Below are 17,607 nucleotides of genomic sequence, written 5' to 3'. Positions count from 1 at the left end.
TGAGCGACGGAGGCTCCTTATAAGTACGTTAGGAACAGTAAAATCGTTTTCACCCCACCGCGGTTAAGTTGACTTACGCACCCCCCCCCCCCCAAAAAAGAAGGCGTGATTCTTTATGTTTAAAGGAGATTCCAAATACCAATGTTCACGTGTGTTACCTCCAGTTTTGAGATATAAGTATTTCCATAAAAAAAATTCACTTTTTTCACTTACTTTCACACTCCCCCCCTTAAGTGAATTTGCCGGCAAAAAATATGTGTTTATTTAATAGTAAAGGATCTTCTAAATACCGATTATCTTCAGTTTTTGAGATATGTGTCCTCATGAAACGAATTCAACTCCTTTTCACACCCGCCCCCAAAGATGATTCCCACCCCCCAAACAAAACACGTTGTTTTCTTTTTAAAGAAGATCTAAATACCAAGTTTCATGTCTGTAACAACTTTAGTTTTTATTAGATGTAAGTATCCTCATACAATTAATTCAATTAATGTTTCAATTTTGCACCCCTTCCCCCCTACCTTCATTGGATTTTCCGAGATTACCTGTTTCTTTACTTTAACAGGAGATTCCAAATACCAGTTTTTACGTCTGTAACATTTTACGTTTCTGAGATATACTGTAGATATAGTCTTTCTAAAAATTCACCCCAATTTGTCACTCCTGTTTAACTCCCATTAATTAGATTTTCCAAAAACAAAACAAAAAAAAAATAATGACCGAGCTCGATAGCTGCAGTCGCTTAAGTGCGGCCAGTATCTAGTAATCGGGAGACAGTGGGTTCGAACCCCACTGTCGGCAGCCCTGAAGATGGTTTCCCGTGGTTTCCCATTTTCACACCACGCAAATGCTGGGGCTGTACCTTAATTAAGGCCACGGCCGCTTCCTTCCCATTACTAGCGCTCTCCTGTCCCATCGTCGCTATAAGACCTATCTGTGTCGGTGCGACGTAAAGCAAATAACCCAAAAAAAAAAAAAAAATGTTTCTATAATTTTAAAGGAGATTCCATATGCTAACTGTCTGGTCTGTAATATCTTCAGTTTCTGAGATATAAGTACCCTCATTAAAGGCATTCAACCCCTTATTCACACTTTTCACCCCTCCTATTGGGATTTACAGAAAACATTAAAATACGTGTTCTTTTATTTTTAAAGGAGATTCTAAATATCAATTTTTACATCTGCAAACTTTTGAAGTTTTGAGATATAGATACACTCATTTTTAAAATAACCCCCACTTTCACCCCCCAATATTTGGACTTACCAAAAACAAAAAAATACGTGTTTCTTTATTTTTAAAGGAGGTTCGAAATTTAAATTTTCATGATTGTATCATCTTCAGTTTTTGAGATATAAGTCTCCTCATAAAAGGTGTTAAACCCGTTTACCCCCGCTTTTCACCCCTTCATGGGACTTTCCGAAAACAAAAAAAATACGTGTTTCTTTATTTTTAATGGAGATACCAAATACCTACTTTTATTACTCTAAACCTTTAAGTTTTTGAGATAAAGATATTCTCATTTAAAAAATTAACCCCCCTTTTCACCGCCTTAGCGAAGGAATATCCAAAAATCCTCCCTTAGCGAGCACCTACATGTTAATATGAATGTATCCCCAAAATTTAATTTCTCTATGTCCAGTAGTTTCGGCTCAGCGATGATGAGTCAGTCAGTCAGTCAGTCAGTCAGTCAGTCAGTCAGTCAGTCAGTCAGGAAAAGTTCTTTTATATATATAGACTAGCAAGATACCCGTGCTTCGCTACGGTATTATACTGATATTTATAATTGAATGCTTATTGCTTTATACATAATCCGCCCAAATTCACGATCTGACTCGTTTTCTAATAGATTACGGCAAGTTTCCTCCCATTTTTTCAATCTTTCTTTCCAGCAATCGATTTCGTACTTACCGAGCTCGATAACTGCAGTAGCTTAAGTGCGGCCAGTATCCAGTAATCGGGAGAAAGTGGGTTCGAGCCATACTGTCGGCAGCCCTGAAGATGGTTTTCCGTGGTTTTCCATCTTCACACCAGGCAAATGCTGGGGCTGTACCTTAATTATGGCCACGGCCGCTTCCTTTCCATTCCCAGGCCTTTCCTATCCCATCGTCGCCGTAATACATATCTGTGTCGGTGCGACGTAAAGCAAATAGCAAAAAAAAAAAAAACGTACTTCCCGGGCTAGGTCCAGGTATTCCAGCCGGTCAGTTCGGTCACTAAATCTTTGCCATCTTTTCCTATAACCATTTTTAATGTGGATCAATTCCTTGAGGAGATCCGGCGTGGTGTCATCTTGGGTGCCTTGTCGGTACTGAACCCGCGGCTGGACTGCATTCTTAGTCATTACCCGTCCAGGACCAGTTTCCAGCGCGGTCCGCACATTTGACGACGGCCCAGAACATTATTATTATTATTATTATTATTATTATTATTATTATTATTATTATTATTATAGATGTTCTGGACCCCACAGCACGATGCAAGACCGCTACTTGGCGGTAAATTACATCTGCTGCCATTGTCATTGTTGATAATGTGACCAGCACCATTGTCGCGCGTAGGCAAGTGTGCGGGATTTCTGGCGATACGAATTACATACTTCCGTGCATTATTGACCTTATTATAGAGGTGAACAATTGGACGGTCAATCTCATTCCTATCGTTTATTTCAAATGTGTTTAATTGTTTATTCATATGCCAGGAGAATCTACTGTAATCTAAGAACGTTCTCCGAAGGAAAAGATGGCTCTTGAAAACGAACCCAGGAAAGATTAAAAATGATAGGTTTATGATCAGAATAAGTACATCGAATATCTACAACCTGTTTCCAGTCAATCGACCGGTCAGGAATGGAATGAAAAAAGCCCCCATCTAGCGGCGACAATAGGAACTGTGCCGGCTGCCGAAGCCTGTCGCACTCCTCTGGGGCAATGATTAATGAATGACAAATTAAATGAAATGATATTGGACAGTGTTGCTGGAATGAATGATGACAGGGAAAACCGGAGTATCCGGAGAAAAACCTGTCCTGCCTCCGTTTTGTCCAGCACGAATGTCACGTGGATTGACAAGGATTTGAACCACGGAACCCAGCTGTGAGAGGCCGGCGCGCTGCCGCCAGAGCAACGGAGGCTCCTTATAAGTACATTATGAACAGTAAAATCAATTGGTCTCACCTCCTTTTACACCCCACCGCCGTTAAGTTTATTTACCCCCCCCCCCCCACAAAAAAATTAAAAGAAGGCGTGTTTCTTTATGTTTAAAGGAGATTCCAAACACCAATGTTCACGTCTATTACCTTCAGTTTTGAGATATAAGTATCCCCATAAAAAGTAATTCACTATTTTCACTTCCTTTTACACTCCTCCCCCCGCCCTACCCCCTAAGTGAATTTTCCGGCAAAAAATACTTCTTTATTTAATAGGAAAGGATCTTCTAAATACCAATTATCACGACTCTAACTTCTTCAGTTTATGATTTATGTGTCGTCATGAAAGGAATTCAACTACTTTTCACTCCTCCCCCCCCCCGCCCCCCAAATATGATTTCCTCCCCAAAACGCGTTTTTCTTTGTTTTTAAAGGAGATCCATATACCAATTTTCACGTCTGTAACAACTTTAGTTTTTATTGGACGTAAGTATTCCCATACAATTAAGTCAATTAACTTTTTAATTCTTTTACCTACCCCTCCCCCCTTCTTCTTCATTGGATTTTCCGAGAATACGTGTTTCTTTACTTTTATAGCAGTTTTAAAATATCAAATTTCACGTATGTGACATCTTCATTTCGAGATATCAGTAGCCTAATTAAAAGAATTCAACACCATTTTCAGTCACTTTTACCCCCACCCCCGTCCACCCAAGTGGCATTTCCGAAAACTAAAATTACACGTTTCTTTATTTTTAATAGAGATAAAAAAAATACCATTTTTCTCACTTCTGTAACATGTTAAGTTTCTTGAGATATACTGTAGAAATTCTCATTTTAAAATTTCACCCCCTTTTTAGTTCGCCTTAAGTGGAGTTTCCAAAAACAAATCACCTATGTTTCTTTGCATTTACAGGAGATTCCAAATACCACCTTTTACGTCTGTAACATTTTACGTTTCCAGATATTCTGTAGATATAGTCTTTCAAAAAATTCACCCCAATTTGTCACTCCTGTTTAACAGCCATTAATCGGATTTTCCAAAAACAAAAAAATACATGTTTCTTTATTTTTAAAGGAGATCCCATATACAAATTTTCAGATCTGTAATATCTTCAGTTTCTGAGATATATGTATCCTCATTAGAGGCATTCAACCCATTATTCACCCTTTTACACCCCTCCTATTGGGATTTTCAGTAAACAAAAAAAAATACATTTTAAATTATTTTTAAAGGAGGTTCTAAATATCAATTTTTTATCTGTAAACTTTTAATGTTTCGAGATATAGATACACTAATTTTAAAAATTCACCCCCTTTTCACCCCCACCCCCCATTATTTGGATTTTCCGAAAACAAGAAATACGTATTTATTTTTAATGAATATTCTATATACCAATTTTTACATCTGTAAACTTTCAAAGTTTAGAGATATAGATACACTCATTTTAAAAATTCACCCCCCTTTTCACCCTCCCATTAATTGGATTTTCTGAAAACAAAAAATTTGTGTTTCTTTATTTTTAAAAGAGATCCCAAATACCAATTTTCAGGTCTGTAATATCTTCAGTTTCTGAGATATAAGTATCCTCATTAAAGATATTCAACCTTTTTTTCCCCTTTTTCACCCCTCCTACTGGGATTTTCCAAAAACAAAAAACCATGTGTTTCCTTATTTTTAAAGACTATTCTAAATACCAATTTTTACATCTGTAAACTTTTAAAGTATTGAAATATAGATACACTCATTTTAAAATTTCACCCCCCTTTTCACCCCCTTAGCGAAGGAATATCCAAAAATCCTCTCTTAGCGAGCACTTACATGTTAATATGAATGCATCCCCAAAATTTCATTTCATTATGTCCAGTAGTTTTGGCTCGGCGATGATGAATCAGTCAGTCAGTCAGACAGTCAGGACAAGTTACTTTATATATATACTAGCAAGATACCCGTGCTTCGCTACGGTATTATACTGAAATTTATAATTGAATGCTTAACGTTTTACATTTAACCCGCCGATATTCGCGATCTGACACGTTTACTGAGAGATTACGTCAAAGTTCCTCCCATTTTTCAATCGTATTTCCAGGAATCGATTTCGTATTTCCCGGGCTAGGTCCAGGTATTCCACCCGGTCAGTTGGGTCCCTAAATCTTAAGCATGCTTTCCTATAAGCATTTTTAATGTGGATCAAATTCTTGAGGAGATCCGGCGTGGTGTCCTCTTAGGTGCCTTGGCGGTACTGAACCGGCGGCCGGACTGCAATCGTAGTCATTACCCGTCCAGGACCCGTTTCCAGCACGGTCCGCACATTTTGACGACGGTCCAGAACATTATTATTATTATTATTATTATTATTATTATTATTATTATTGATGTTCTGGACCCCACCGCAAGATGCAAGACTTCTACTTGGCGGTAAATTACATCTGCTGCCATTGTCATTGTTGACAGTATGACCAGCACCATTGTCGCCCGTAGGCAAGATACGAATGACATACTTCCGTGTATTATTGACCTTATTAGAGAAGTGAACAATTGCACGGTCAATCTTATACCTGTCGTTTATTTCAAATGTGTTTAAATTTCTATTTATATCCCAGAAGAATCTACTGTAATCTAAGAAGTTTCTCCGAAGGAAAGGATGGCTCTTGAAAACGAACCCAGGAAAGATTAAGAATGATCGGTTTATGATCAGGATAAGTCCATTGAAAATCAACAGTCTTTCAACCGGGTCAGGAATGGAATTAATAAAGCCCCCAGCTTGCGGTGAGGGTAGGTTTTGTGCCGGCTGCCGAAGCCTGTCGCACTCCTCTGGAGCAATGATTAGTGAATGACAAATGAAATGAAATCATATTGGAGAGTGTTGCTGGAATGAATGATGACGGGGAAAACCGGAGTATCCGGAGAAAAACATGTCCCGCCTCCGCTTTGTCCAGCACATATCTCACATGGAGTGACCTGGATTTGAACCACGAAACCCAGCGGTGAGAGGCCTGCGCGCTGCCGCCTGAGCCACGGAGGCTCATTATAAGTACATTAGGAACAGTAAAATCAATTGGTCTCACCTCCTCCTTCACCGTACCGCGGTTAAGTTGATTTACCCCCCCCCCCCCAGAAAAAAAAGAAGGCGTGTTTCTTTATGATTAAAGCAGATTCCAAATACCAATGTTTAGGTGTGTTACCTTCAGTTTTGAGATATAAGTATTCCCATAAAAATAATTAACTTTTTTCACTTACTTTCACACTCCCCCCAACCCCTTAAGTGAATTATCCGGCAAAGAATATTTGTTTCTTTAATAGTAAAGGATCTTCAAAATACCGATTATCTTCAGATTTTGAGATATGTGTCCTCATGAAACGAATTCAACTCCTTTTCACATCCGCCCCCAAAGATGATTCCCCGATCCCCCCTCCCCCAAAACGCGTCGTTTTATTTTTAAAGGAGATCTAAATACCACTTTTTACGTCTGTAACAACTTTAGATTTTATTAGAAGTAAGTATCCTCTTACAATTAATTCAATTAATTTTTCAATTCTTCACCCCCCCCCCCCCCCCACATCGAACACCCTCCCTTCATTGGATTTTCCGAGAATACCTGTTTGTTTACTTTAACAGGAGATTCCAAATACCAGTTTTTACATCTGTAATATTTTACGTTTCTGAGATATACTGTAGATATAGTGTTTCGAAAAATTCACCCCAATTTGTCACTCCTGTTTAACCCCCATTAATTAGATTTTTTAAAATAAAATAATACATGTTTCTGTGTTTTGAAAGAAGATTCCTTATACTAACTGTCTGTTCTGTAATGTCTTCAGTTTCTGACATGTTAGTATCCTCATTAAAGACATTCAACAACTTATTCACACTTTTCACTGTTATTGGGATTTTCCGAAAACAAAAAAATACGTGTTTCTTTATTTTGAAAGGACATTCTAAGTACCAATTTTTACATCTGTAAACTTTTAAAATTTTTGAGATATAGATACACTCATTTTAAAATTTCACCCCCCTTTCAACCCTCCACTATTTGGATTTTCCAAAAACGAAAAGTACATGTTTCTTTATTTATAAAGGAGATCCCAAATACCGATTTTCAGGTCTGTGACATCTTCAGTTTCTGAAATATAAGGATCCATATTAAAGGAATTCATCCATTTTTCACCCCTTTTCACCCCTCCTATTGGGACATTCCGAAAACAAAAAAATGCGCGTTTCTTTATTTTGGTAGTAGATTCTATGTACCAATTTTTACATCTGTAAAGTTTGAAAGTTTTAAAATATAGATATATTCATTTTAAAAATTCACCCCCTTTTCACACCCCCATTAATTCTATTCTCCAAAACAAAAAAATACGTGCTTCTTAATTTTTAAAGGAGATCCCAAACACGAATTTTCAAGTCAGTAATATCTTCAGTTTCAGAGATATAAGTATCCTCATTAAAGGCATCCACCACTTTATCACCCCTTTTCACCCCTCCTATTGGGATTTTCCGAAAACAAAGAAATACGTGTTTCTTCATTTTGAAATTAGATTCTATGCACCAATTTTTAGATCTGTAAGCTTTCAAAGTTTTGCGATATAGATACAGTCACTTTAAAAATTCACCCCCTTCCCACCCTCCCAGTAATTGGATTTTCCAAAAACAAAAAAACACGTGTTTCTTTATTTTTAAAAGAGATCAAAAGTACCAATTTTCAGGTCTGTAATGTCTTCAGTTTCTGAGATATAAGTACCGGTATCCTGATTAAAGGCATTCAACCACCTTTTCACCCTTTTCCCCCCTCCTATTGGGATTTTCTGAAAACAAAAAAATACGTATTTCCTCATTTTTAGAGAAGACTTTAAATACCAATTTTTACGTCTGTAAACTTTGCAAGTTTGGAGATATGGATACACTCATTTTAGAATTTCACCCCCCTTTTCACCCCCTTAGCGACGGAATTTCCAAAAATCCTCTCTTAGCGAGCACCTACATCTTAATATGAATGTATCCTCAAAATTTCATTTCTTTATGTCCAGTAGTTTTGGCTCGGCGATGATGAATCAGTCAGTCAGTCAGTCAGTCAGTCAGTCAGGACAAGTTATTTTATATATATAGATAGATTATTTATATGATATGTTATTTACAAGATCTGTTGCACATTAACAAGTAACTGTACTTACACAAATGTGAATCCCCACATATACTCCACCTAGTCCGCCTAATTTGTACCCATATACAGCCTCATACACTCGGGATCACATAAACATTACTCCACAGAAGATTAAAGGAAACCTCTACATAACAGTGGTGAGACCTGCACTATAAATAAGAATAAATAAATAACACTTTTTTTTTTTTTTTTTTTTACAGGTATGTTATAGTGTAATATTTATATTGAAACTGTGTGCTCAGCAGACTGGAAAGCTTTTAAGTTTACATTTAAACTGAATCAACACAGAAAAGTATGGCTTCCTTCTTAAACTATTACACTTCAAAATGTTCTATGAACACCAGAAGTGTTGCCTAAATGCCACAGAGATGAAGATGCTTAGAATGTCAGCAGGAGTTTTGAAGAAAGATCACATCCAAAATCAAGCGCATCAGAAACATGTTTTACATGAAGGTGACAGTCGTGGAGAAGTTTCCGTGTGGGCGGGTGACATAGTTCAAGAAGGTGAACGAACAGGGCAAAAGATATGTAGCCAAAAGAGCCCTTGACCTGGAGCTGCCTGAGGTATGAAAAAGAGGAAGGCCTAAGAACACTAGGCCCAACAGATGAGGCAACAACAACTACTCTACAGCTCCAGTGATGTCAAAACACAAGCAGCTGCCAACAACAAAGAGGAATTCCATTCCGCTAAAGCTGAAGGATCTGCAGCAGCAGCAGCAGCAGCAGCAGCAGCAGTAGTAGTTCCAGCTCCTCAACAGGAAGTTATCAATGAAGTACAACAATGACAAACCAAGGAAGAAAAGATCTAGCTTTCTTCTTATCCCACACTTTCCATATCAAGAATGAAAATCTGTCGAGATGGCCCCTCGATGAGTTTTAATGCCCGCCCTCCTGATCAAGTTCGGAAGTAGAAATGAACTTGTTGGGAGCTGAGAAAAATGGATGTAGAACTGAGTTTGATGAGAAGGAGCTGAATTTTCTCTTTTTCAAAACAACTTTCACACGTTTATAGGGGGCCTGCAGGGTATCCAGGCTATGTTTAGGACTTGGCCACCAAACAAGTTGGCTACGGGCTTTGGGTCACATAGTTGTGAGCTTGCACTCGGGATTAGTGATGGGATATTCGATTCAATTTTACTGAATCGATACAATGAACCAATTCATGGCTCATTAGAGTCATTGATCCTATTGCATCTGTGTAGTGTGTACTGATAAGAGAGCAACAACATTCAATGCTTGCTGCTGCCATCTGGTCTTCATTCTATGAACTGCTATCTTATCCGTTATCTAGGTTTCTGATTCTCAATCCTGCTGCAGCCACTTCTTCGCATCAAATTTTGATGTTACAAAGCCTTCCCCTGACAGTGACAACTCCATTAAATAAGTATGTAGAGTTAGATGAAAAATATTTGTACACACAATCATCAATGATCTGCATTCAGATCTGACACACAGGTGGGAGATTTCCTTTCAATTGTTTGCCTAGTCTTTTCTCAAATGATTTCAAAGAACTTGGAAATTTAATTATATTCTTGGTAAGTTCATAATACAAAATAAGGTAAGTTAAAAATTGAAATGCAGGAAAAAATAGGTACTTGTACAATACTATACACACTTATTACAACACAAAACTTACGTAGTTAATAATAATAATAATAATAATAACAATAATAATAATAATGAAGAGCAAAGCGCAAAGAGGCATCCTCAATGAAGCTGTGATGCTTGGAACCACGTTTGCTGTTAGAACCACGATCCTTAAATCGGTTGCAAATTTCGAAGCTGTGAATGACAGATTGTCTATACTCACAATTAAATGCGTGAACAAAACCTACGCCCTAGTTAACGCACATGCTGCTACAAATGATAAGAACAAGTCTGATCCAGACGAAGTTGATAATTTCTGGGACCTACTGGATGAAAAATTAAATAAAATCCCCAAACACCATGTCAAGCTTCTTTTGGATGACTTCAATGCCCAACTAGGTCTTGAACAGAAGTACAAGAAAGTTATAGGAAATTACCCTGCTCACAAAAGAACCAATCCTAACGGCAAAAGACTGGTGTCCATTTGCGAAAATCACAACCTGCAGGTCATGTCGACCCACTTCCGCCATCTACCCAGAAAGCAAATGACTTGGCGTTCTCCCGTAAAAACTCTCGGAGAGTTCCAAATAGATCATGTTACAATCTCCAGGAGAAACAGCCCTGAGATTATGAATGTCAAGGTAAAGAAAGGCATCAATGTGGCCTCAGATCATGTTACAATCTCCAGGAGAAACAGCCCTGAGATTATGAATGTCAAGGTAAAGAAAGGCATCAATGTGGCCTCAGATCACTATATGTTTCTTATCAAATTCAAACCAATCGCCGCAAACAAAAGGAAGACAACCAAACAGATCACACGCTTCGACAATGATAAACTTCGGCAAAGGGTCGAGGAGTTCCAGGAGAAGGCTAGACCAAATGACTGTGACTTTAACAACACCAAAAGTCTCCTTGTTGAAGCCGCCAAAGACGTTGCAGTAATCAAGAGAAGCAAAAAGCATGCCTGGTGGAATAGTACCTGCGAATCAGTCCTCAAAGAGAGACTCAATGCGGAAAAACAGTACTACTCCACGAAATCAGAAAATGATTGGGAAACCTACAAAACCCAACGTGCCCAAGCAGCTAGGGTGTTCAGAACTGAGAAACGTAAAAACGAAAAATCTCTCATTGAAAAGATAGTACAAAACTTTAGGAAGAATGAAAGCAGAGAGTACTACCGAGCCTTCAAACGCAAACTCACTGGCTATAAACCACCATCTCTATGCTTTGAGCGAAAGGACGGCACACTGGCGACGTCAAATGAAGAAAATTGCAGCATTCTGGCAGATTACTTCAAGAATTTACTTAATTGCTCTAAACCGCAAAGCCCCATTGAGACCAAGGAACCCTTACTCAGGTATCCAGATTCCAGACCACCTGACAGAGATGAAATCAAGCGCCACATTGCCCGCCTCCTCAAAAATAACAAAGCACCAGGGGAAAGACTCAGTAGTAGCAGAACTATGGAAATATGCCCCAAAGGAATCACTTGATATCTTGCAAAAGCAAATAGAAGAAATTTGGAACAAGGAGACCCTACCCGAAGATTGGAAAATAGCATTGATTCATCCATTACACAAAAAAGGCAGCATGAAGAACATCAACAACTACAGAGGAATATCTTTGTTACCCGTGACTTACAAAATTCTATCACTTGCCATCCTGGAGCGTTTGGAAGCACAAGTCGAACATCAAATAGGGGAATACCAAGGAGGGTTCAGAAAAGGTCGCTCGACAGCCGAACGGATCCAAAACCTCAAAACCATCATCAGATATTGTACACTAAGGTCCAAGCCGTATGTGCCTGTCTTTGTGGACTTCAAGAAAGCGTACAACTCCATTGACCGAGGGAAGTCCTGCTAAACATCTTAAATGAATTTGGAGTTGATTTGAAATTGCTGGCATTAATTAGAGCCACCATGACAGATACAAAATCCAAGGTGAAGTTCCACGGATGTCTCTCTCATTCCTTTGACATCAAAACAGGAGTCCGACAAGGTGATGGGCTATCCCCAATACTCTTCAACTGTGTTCTTGAAAAGATCAGAACCTGACAGGTGAGATTACAGGAAACCAACTACAGTCCATTAAGAATAGGAACCAAATCCAAGGGGATCGCAACAGACTGCTTAGCATGCAGATGATATTGCTGTTCTCTCAAACAACATAGAAACCGCTAGAGCTCAAGTTGAAATTTTAAAGGAAATTGCCGAAAAAACTGGTCTGCAGATATTGTTTGAGAAAACAGAAGTAATGACTAACATCAAAGAGGCTCCAACAAAACTCCATACAAAATACGGGGCCATCACCCGAGTAGACTATTTCAAATACCTGGGTGAGATCATCATGAAAAACGGACTGGACAAAGAACCACTTCAGGGGCGAGTACGCAAACTGGAAATAGCCTACCAAACATCCCGCACAATCTACAGAAAAAAAAAAAAAAATGCCTTTCCCAAAACACCAAGATACGTCACTATGAAATAGTTCTGAAGCCAGTAGTTCTATATGCAGCCAAAACCCTGTCTCTAAATGCGAACAAAGGACTCCTTGAAGAACTGGAGAAAAAAGAACGCAAAATTGTGAGAGGAATCTTGGGATCAAAGTACAGAAATGGAATCCATCAAAAGAGATCCAACAAGGAAGTCTACAGCAAAATAGAGAAAATTACCGACACAATCAGAAAAAGACGGGCACGATTTTACGGCCATCTGAAAAGAATGGACGGAAGAAAGTTAACTAAAGAAATCTTTCACTTTTTTTGTTTCAAACCCCAAAACCACAATTCCCTGGTTTAAAAATACCAAAGAAGACCTGCAAATGCTACATATCTCAGCTGAAGATGCCCTTAACAGAGATATCTTCCGCAAGAAAATATTGACGAACGGGCTAAACCGAGACGAGCAACTGAAGAGAACACACGGTGCCCCTTGGACAGAGGAGCGTAAGCAGGCCCACTCACAAAGAATGAGGGAAATTTGGGCTCTAAAGAAGGCCAAGTTCAGTGTCAAATGCAACAAGACTTAACGTGGTCCTTGATGGCCCCAGCGAATTATATATATTATATATATTATATAATAATAATAATAATAATAATTTAATTTAATTTATTACTCAAATTTTATACACTACCTTATAGTTTTCCACAGTTCTCTGAAAGTCACAACTCTACTATATACACAGAATTAGATGTAAAAATACCTGTGTCCACAATAAGTAGCCGACATATTAAATATAAATCAAATAAGTTGCTTTACGTCGCACCGACACAGATAGGTCTTATGGCGACGATGAAATAGGAAAGGGCTAGAAGTTGAAAGGAAGTGGCCATGGCCTTAAGGTACAGCACCAGCATTCGCCTGGGAAAGCACAGAAAACTATCTTAATGGCGGACGACAGTAGGATTCGAACCCACCATCCCCTGAATGCAATGTCATAGCTACGCGACCCTAAACGCACGGCGAACTAGCTCGGTCATGTTTGAAAATGTATTTTCTATCTGCGGAGGATTTGTTAAATCGTCATATTTTGCATAGGCTACACAAGATGTACAGTAGCCCACTGGTTTTCTGATTCAACATCTTTTCATTTAAGCTATTGAATCAGTCAGCTCACTTACTCACTGTCCACGTACACCGGTGATCTCGTGATTCGATTAAATTATTGAAGTATTGTGCAATGATATGACATACAAACTGAGAGAATACCGAGCGGTTCTTCCCAATAAAAAACAGACAATTTCAAGTGGTCATGAGCATGACTCATAGTCACAGGGTAGGCTAGATAATAATGTTATTGGCTTTACGTCCCACTAACTACTTTTACGGTTTTCGGAGATGCCCATGTACCGAAATTTAGTCCCGCAAGAGTTCTTTTACGTGCCAGTAAATCTACCGACACGAGGCTGACGTATTTGAGCACCTTTAAATACCACCAGACTGAGCGAGGATCGAATCTGCCAAGTTGGGGACAGAAGGCCAAGCCTCAACCGTCTCAGCCACTCAGCCAGGTGGGTAAGCTAGGGAGCCGATTTTAATTAATTGTCGAATGACAACTAGTTATAAAAATACTGATTGATTAAACTAATACAGTAAATAGAATAACCTAATAGCCTACCTACTTACAATCTAGGTACTTTGTAATTATGTTTTGACTATCTTTTTAACACTGCAAATAAATCTGTCTATTATTTAGTGGGTATTATGGAGAGCTGCATCAAACTAGTCTATGGACTGATGACTCAAACAACAACATTATTTTCAAATGAGCTGAGCGCGAGTCCGTTATAGCGAACGATTCTTTCAGAGTGCCATGGCTCTGTATGTATCGCTGCAGCGGAAGTTCGGCTCCCTGCCAATGTCCAGTGTCCCGCTAGTGAGCCGTGTGTGTGTTGCATCTTACTGATCCGTGACAGCGTACGATTCTTTCAGTATGCTATGGCTCTGTATGTATCGCTGCAGCAGAAGTTCGGCTCCCTGCCAATGTCCAGTGTCCCGCTAGTGAGCCGTGTGTGTATTGTGTCTCACTGATCCGTGAGTGCGCCGTGAGCTCGCCGTTCCTGTGAATCAATTCACTTGGACACTTGAACGAATCGATACACTGCTCCAAATCATACACTCAGTAGCCAACACTACTCGGGATATGAGGTTTGAACCCCATCGTCAGCAGCCTTGAAGACAGATAGTTTTTCATCTTCCCATTTTCACCAAATAAATGCTGTAGCACTACCATGGTCTCTTCCTTGCCGTATTTAGCACTGTCCTATTCCATCATCACCATAAGACCTGCCAGTGTCAGTGTGATGTAAAACAAGTAATTTTTTTTTTTTGCTAGTTGCTTTACGTCGCACCGACACAGATACGTCTTATGGCGATGATGGGACAGGAAAGGGCTAGGTGTGGGAAGCAAGCGGCCGTGGCCTTAATTAAGGTACAGCCCCAGCATTTGCCTGGTATGAAAATGGGAAACCACGGAAAACCATTTTCAGAGCTGCCGACAGTGGGGTTCGAACCCACTATCTGCTGAATAGAAGCTCACAGATGCATGCCCCTAACTGCACGGCCAACTCGCTTGGTGAAGCTACTGTAGGTGGCTAGACCACTGCATCGGCACACTCCCCTACATGACAATTATATAACAGAACAGGTCGCATGGCACCCTAGCCCTGATGGGCCTTGGCCTACCAAGTGACCATGCTCACCTCGAAATCCTGCAGATTTGTCAGTGCAACAAATTCTCTCGGCCATTATTCTTGGCTTTCTAGACCGGTGCCAATATTCCACTGTCAGACAGCTTCCTAATTGTTGTGGGGTTTTTTTTCGTCAACCCAACATAGGTAAGTCTTATGGCAACGATGGAATAGAACAAATAGGCCTAATAATAATAATGAAAATAATAATGTATTTGGCCTTACGTCCCACTAAATACTTTTGCAGTTTTAGGAGCTGCAGAGGTGCCGGAATTTAGTCCCACGGGAGTTCATTTACGTGCCAGTAAATCTACCGACACAAGGCTGACGTATTTCAGCACCTTCAAAAACCACCGGACTGAGCCGAGATCACACTTGCCACGTTGCGGTCAGGCGGCCTGCGCCTCAACCGTATCAGCCACTCAGTCCGACTGGGATAGAAGGGACCATGGCCTTAATTAGTGTACAGCCCCAGTATTTGCATACTGTGAAAATGGGAAAGCATGGAAAACCATCTTCAGGGCTGCCGACAGTGGGGTTTAAACCTACTATCTACCGAACGCAAGCCGACAGCTACACGACTCAAAACGCACAGCCATTCGCTCGATGCTCCTCAAATATAATCATTTAGGCTGAGTGGAACTCAAACCAGCCCTCAGATCCATATCATGGCCAGTAATCGAACCCAGGGCTTCTGGGGTGGGGGATGATAATTCCCCTAGACCAGGTGCCGGCAATTATATAATAGGGTACACTAAAATATCTACATTATCCAAATGATAGAAACAATGAAGTGTATTCATCACAATTTAAAAGTGAGGATACTATGATAAATTATTTTGAAAAGTGAAATGAGCAACAGATGATGATTACCCAGATCAATAGCATATCATTCTAAGTAAATCAGAGTGTCTCATTATGCAAAATAAATAACTGTCTCATTTACCAGGCTTTCGTAGCATAAAAAAATTACTTTATTTACATCAAAAATGCCAGACATTCAATGGTGTTTCTATAAATTGCCTACATTTATCTTCTAATTAAAAGTTTACATGGTTTCTTCTCTGAATGTGCATTCAGTTTCATATTCGTGCGATTTATGTGCTTTCAATGACATGTTAGAAAGACAAAGTAATGTACGGTACACATACACACACAAAAAAAACATTACCCACCTTTACAAGACTTCTGAACCATCTACCAGCGTACAAAATTAAAGACCTTAACATGACAAGTATACTGCTGCACACCGGGGTGCCCAAATTGAAGATTTTAAAAAAAAGGGAGACAGATACGTTATGTTAATCAATAGTCTCCCCATTAATAAGGAATTAAATACGTTCCGAACATAACCTCAAGAATTCACACTTACTGAACTGAGCATGCAATGAAGAACATTTTCGGTGAGAAAAATTAATACCGACAGTAATACTCACCTAATCTTTAATTGTTCACTTAAGTCATTCAACTGTTTAATCAGGTCATAATTTTGTGCGGAGGACGACCACCAATTGAACGTCAGAATTAGACAAATTAAAAACAAAGCTCCCACTAAAAACGGAGGACAACGTCCATAGTAACTCCCTCTCATGCTGTCCAAACCCATGTCTCATCAATCTAATTGGAGCAAACACGCAATCCGGCTTCAATACATCGTAAAACAGTACATTATTGGAACAACATAGCTCACGTCACCGTACACAAAACTTGTGATGCTTCAAGATAGGCACACGTCCACACTAGCGAATCGGCTCAAATGACAACTCCACCAATGAAACAACATACAAAGTTAAACGTAACAATCTGAGCCAATAGCGTTAATTTCACAGTTACTACCATCATAACATTGAAGAGACAATAATTTCCTTTGCTTAACTTCGCGTATTTTACCTTCAAAATGTATCAGTTCAGGAAATATTCTGGCGGAAATAGAATGTATTACAGCACGAATACACTAATGTAAAGAAACGAAAAATGTCACTGTTATGCAAATATATTTACAGTAATACTATAGCCGTTCACACAAGCTAAAGATGATATTATTCAATTCTGTTGTAGCTGTTGCTGCAGATGATGATGGTGTGAAGGAAGGTCTTAAAAGTAGGACTATTAGGCAGAACCATATGGCTTATACAGCAGGCATGAGAGAGGTTGTTTTTTTTTTTTTTTTACGTCGTACCGACACATACAGTAGGTCTTATGGGCGACGATGGGATGGAATAGGCCTGGGGGTTGGAAGGAAGCGGCCGTGGACTTAATTGAGGTGCAGCCCCAGCATTTTCCTGGTGTGAAAAAGGAAAACCACGGAGAACCATCTTCAGGGCTGCCGACAGTGGGATTCGAACCCACTATCTCCCGGATACAAGCTCACAGCCGTGCGCACCCAACCGCACGGCCAACTAGCCCGGTGAGGGAGTTTTTAAAAAGTAACTATGATCGGTGGTGTAAACAGACTATGGGATGGGTTTTAAGCAACTGTTGAGGAATGTGACAATAGGTTTGTACCTGTGAAGGTGGTAGGGA

General features: G+C 39.5%; 1 protein-coding gene across 2 annotated transcripts in view; it reads right to left on the bottom strand.

The window, feature by feature from the left end:
• The window catches only part of LOC136864140 (protein GOLM2), a 287,806-nt gene extending 270,942 nt beyond the window's left edge, over positions 1-16,864 (bottom strand). Inside the window, exon 1 of one of the 2 annotated variants that reach the window (XM_067140771.2) lies at positions 16,521-16,864. In XM_067140771.2, coding sequence (XP_066996872.1) covers positions 16,521-16,690 — 170 coding nt within the window. In that variant the 5' untranslated portion in view covers positions 16,691-16,864. The remainder of the gene's footprint in view (positions 1-16,520) is intronic. The other variant, XM_067140772.2, reaches the window with a different exon arrangement.
• Between the last annotated feature and the right edge of the window lie 743 nt (positions 16,865-17,607).

The sequence above is a fragment of the Anabrus simplex genome, chromosome 2 (genome assembly GCF_040414725.1).
Source record: "Anabrus simplex isolate iqAnaSimp1 chromosome 2, ASM4041472v1, whole genome shotgun sequence".
NCBI lineage: Eukaryota > Metazoa > Arthropoda > Insecta > Orthoptera > Tettigoniidae > Anabrus > Anabrus simplex.
Note: the sequence above shows the minus strand (reverse complement) of the source record. Positions and strands in the feature narration are given on the sequence as shown.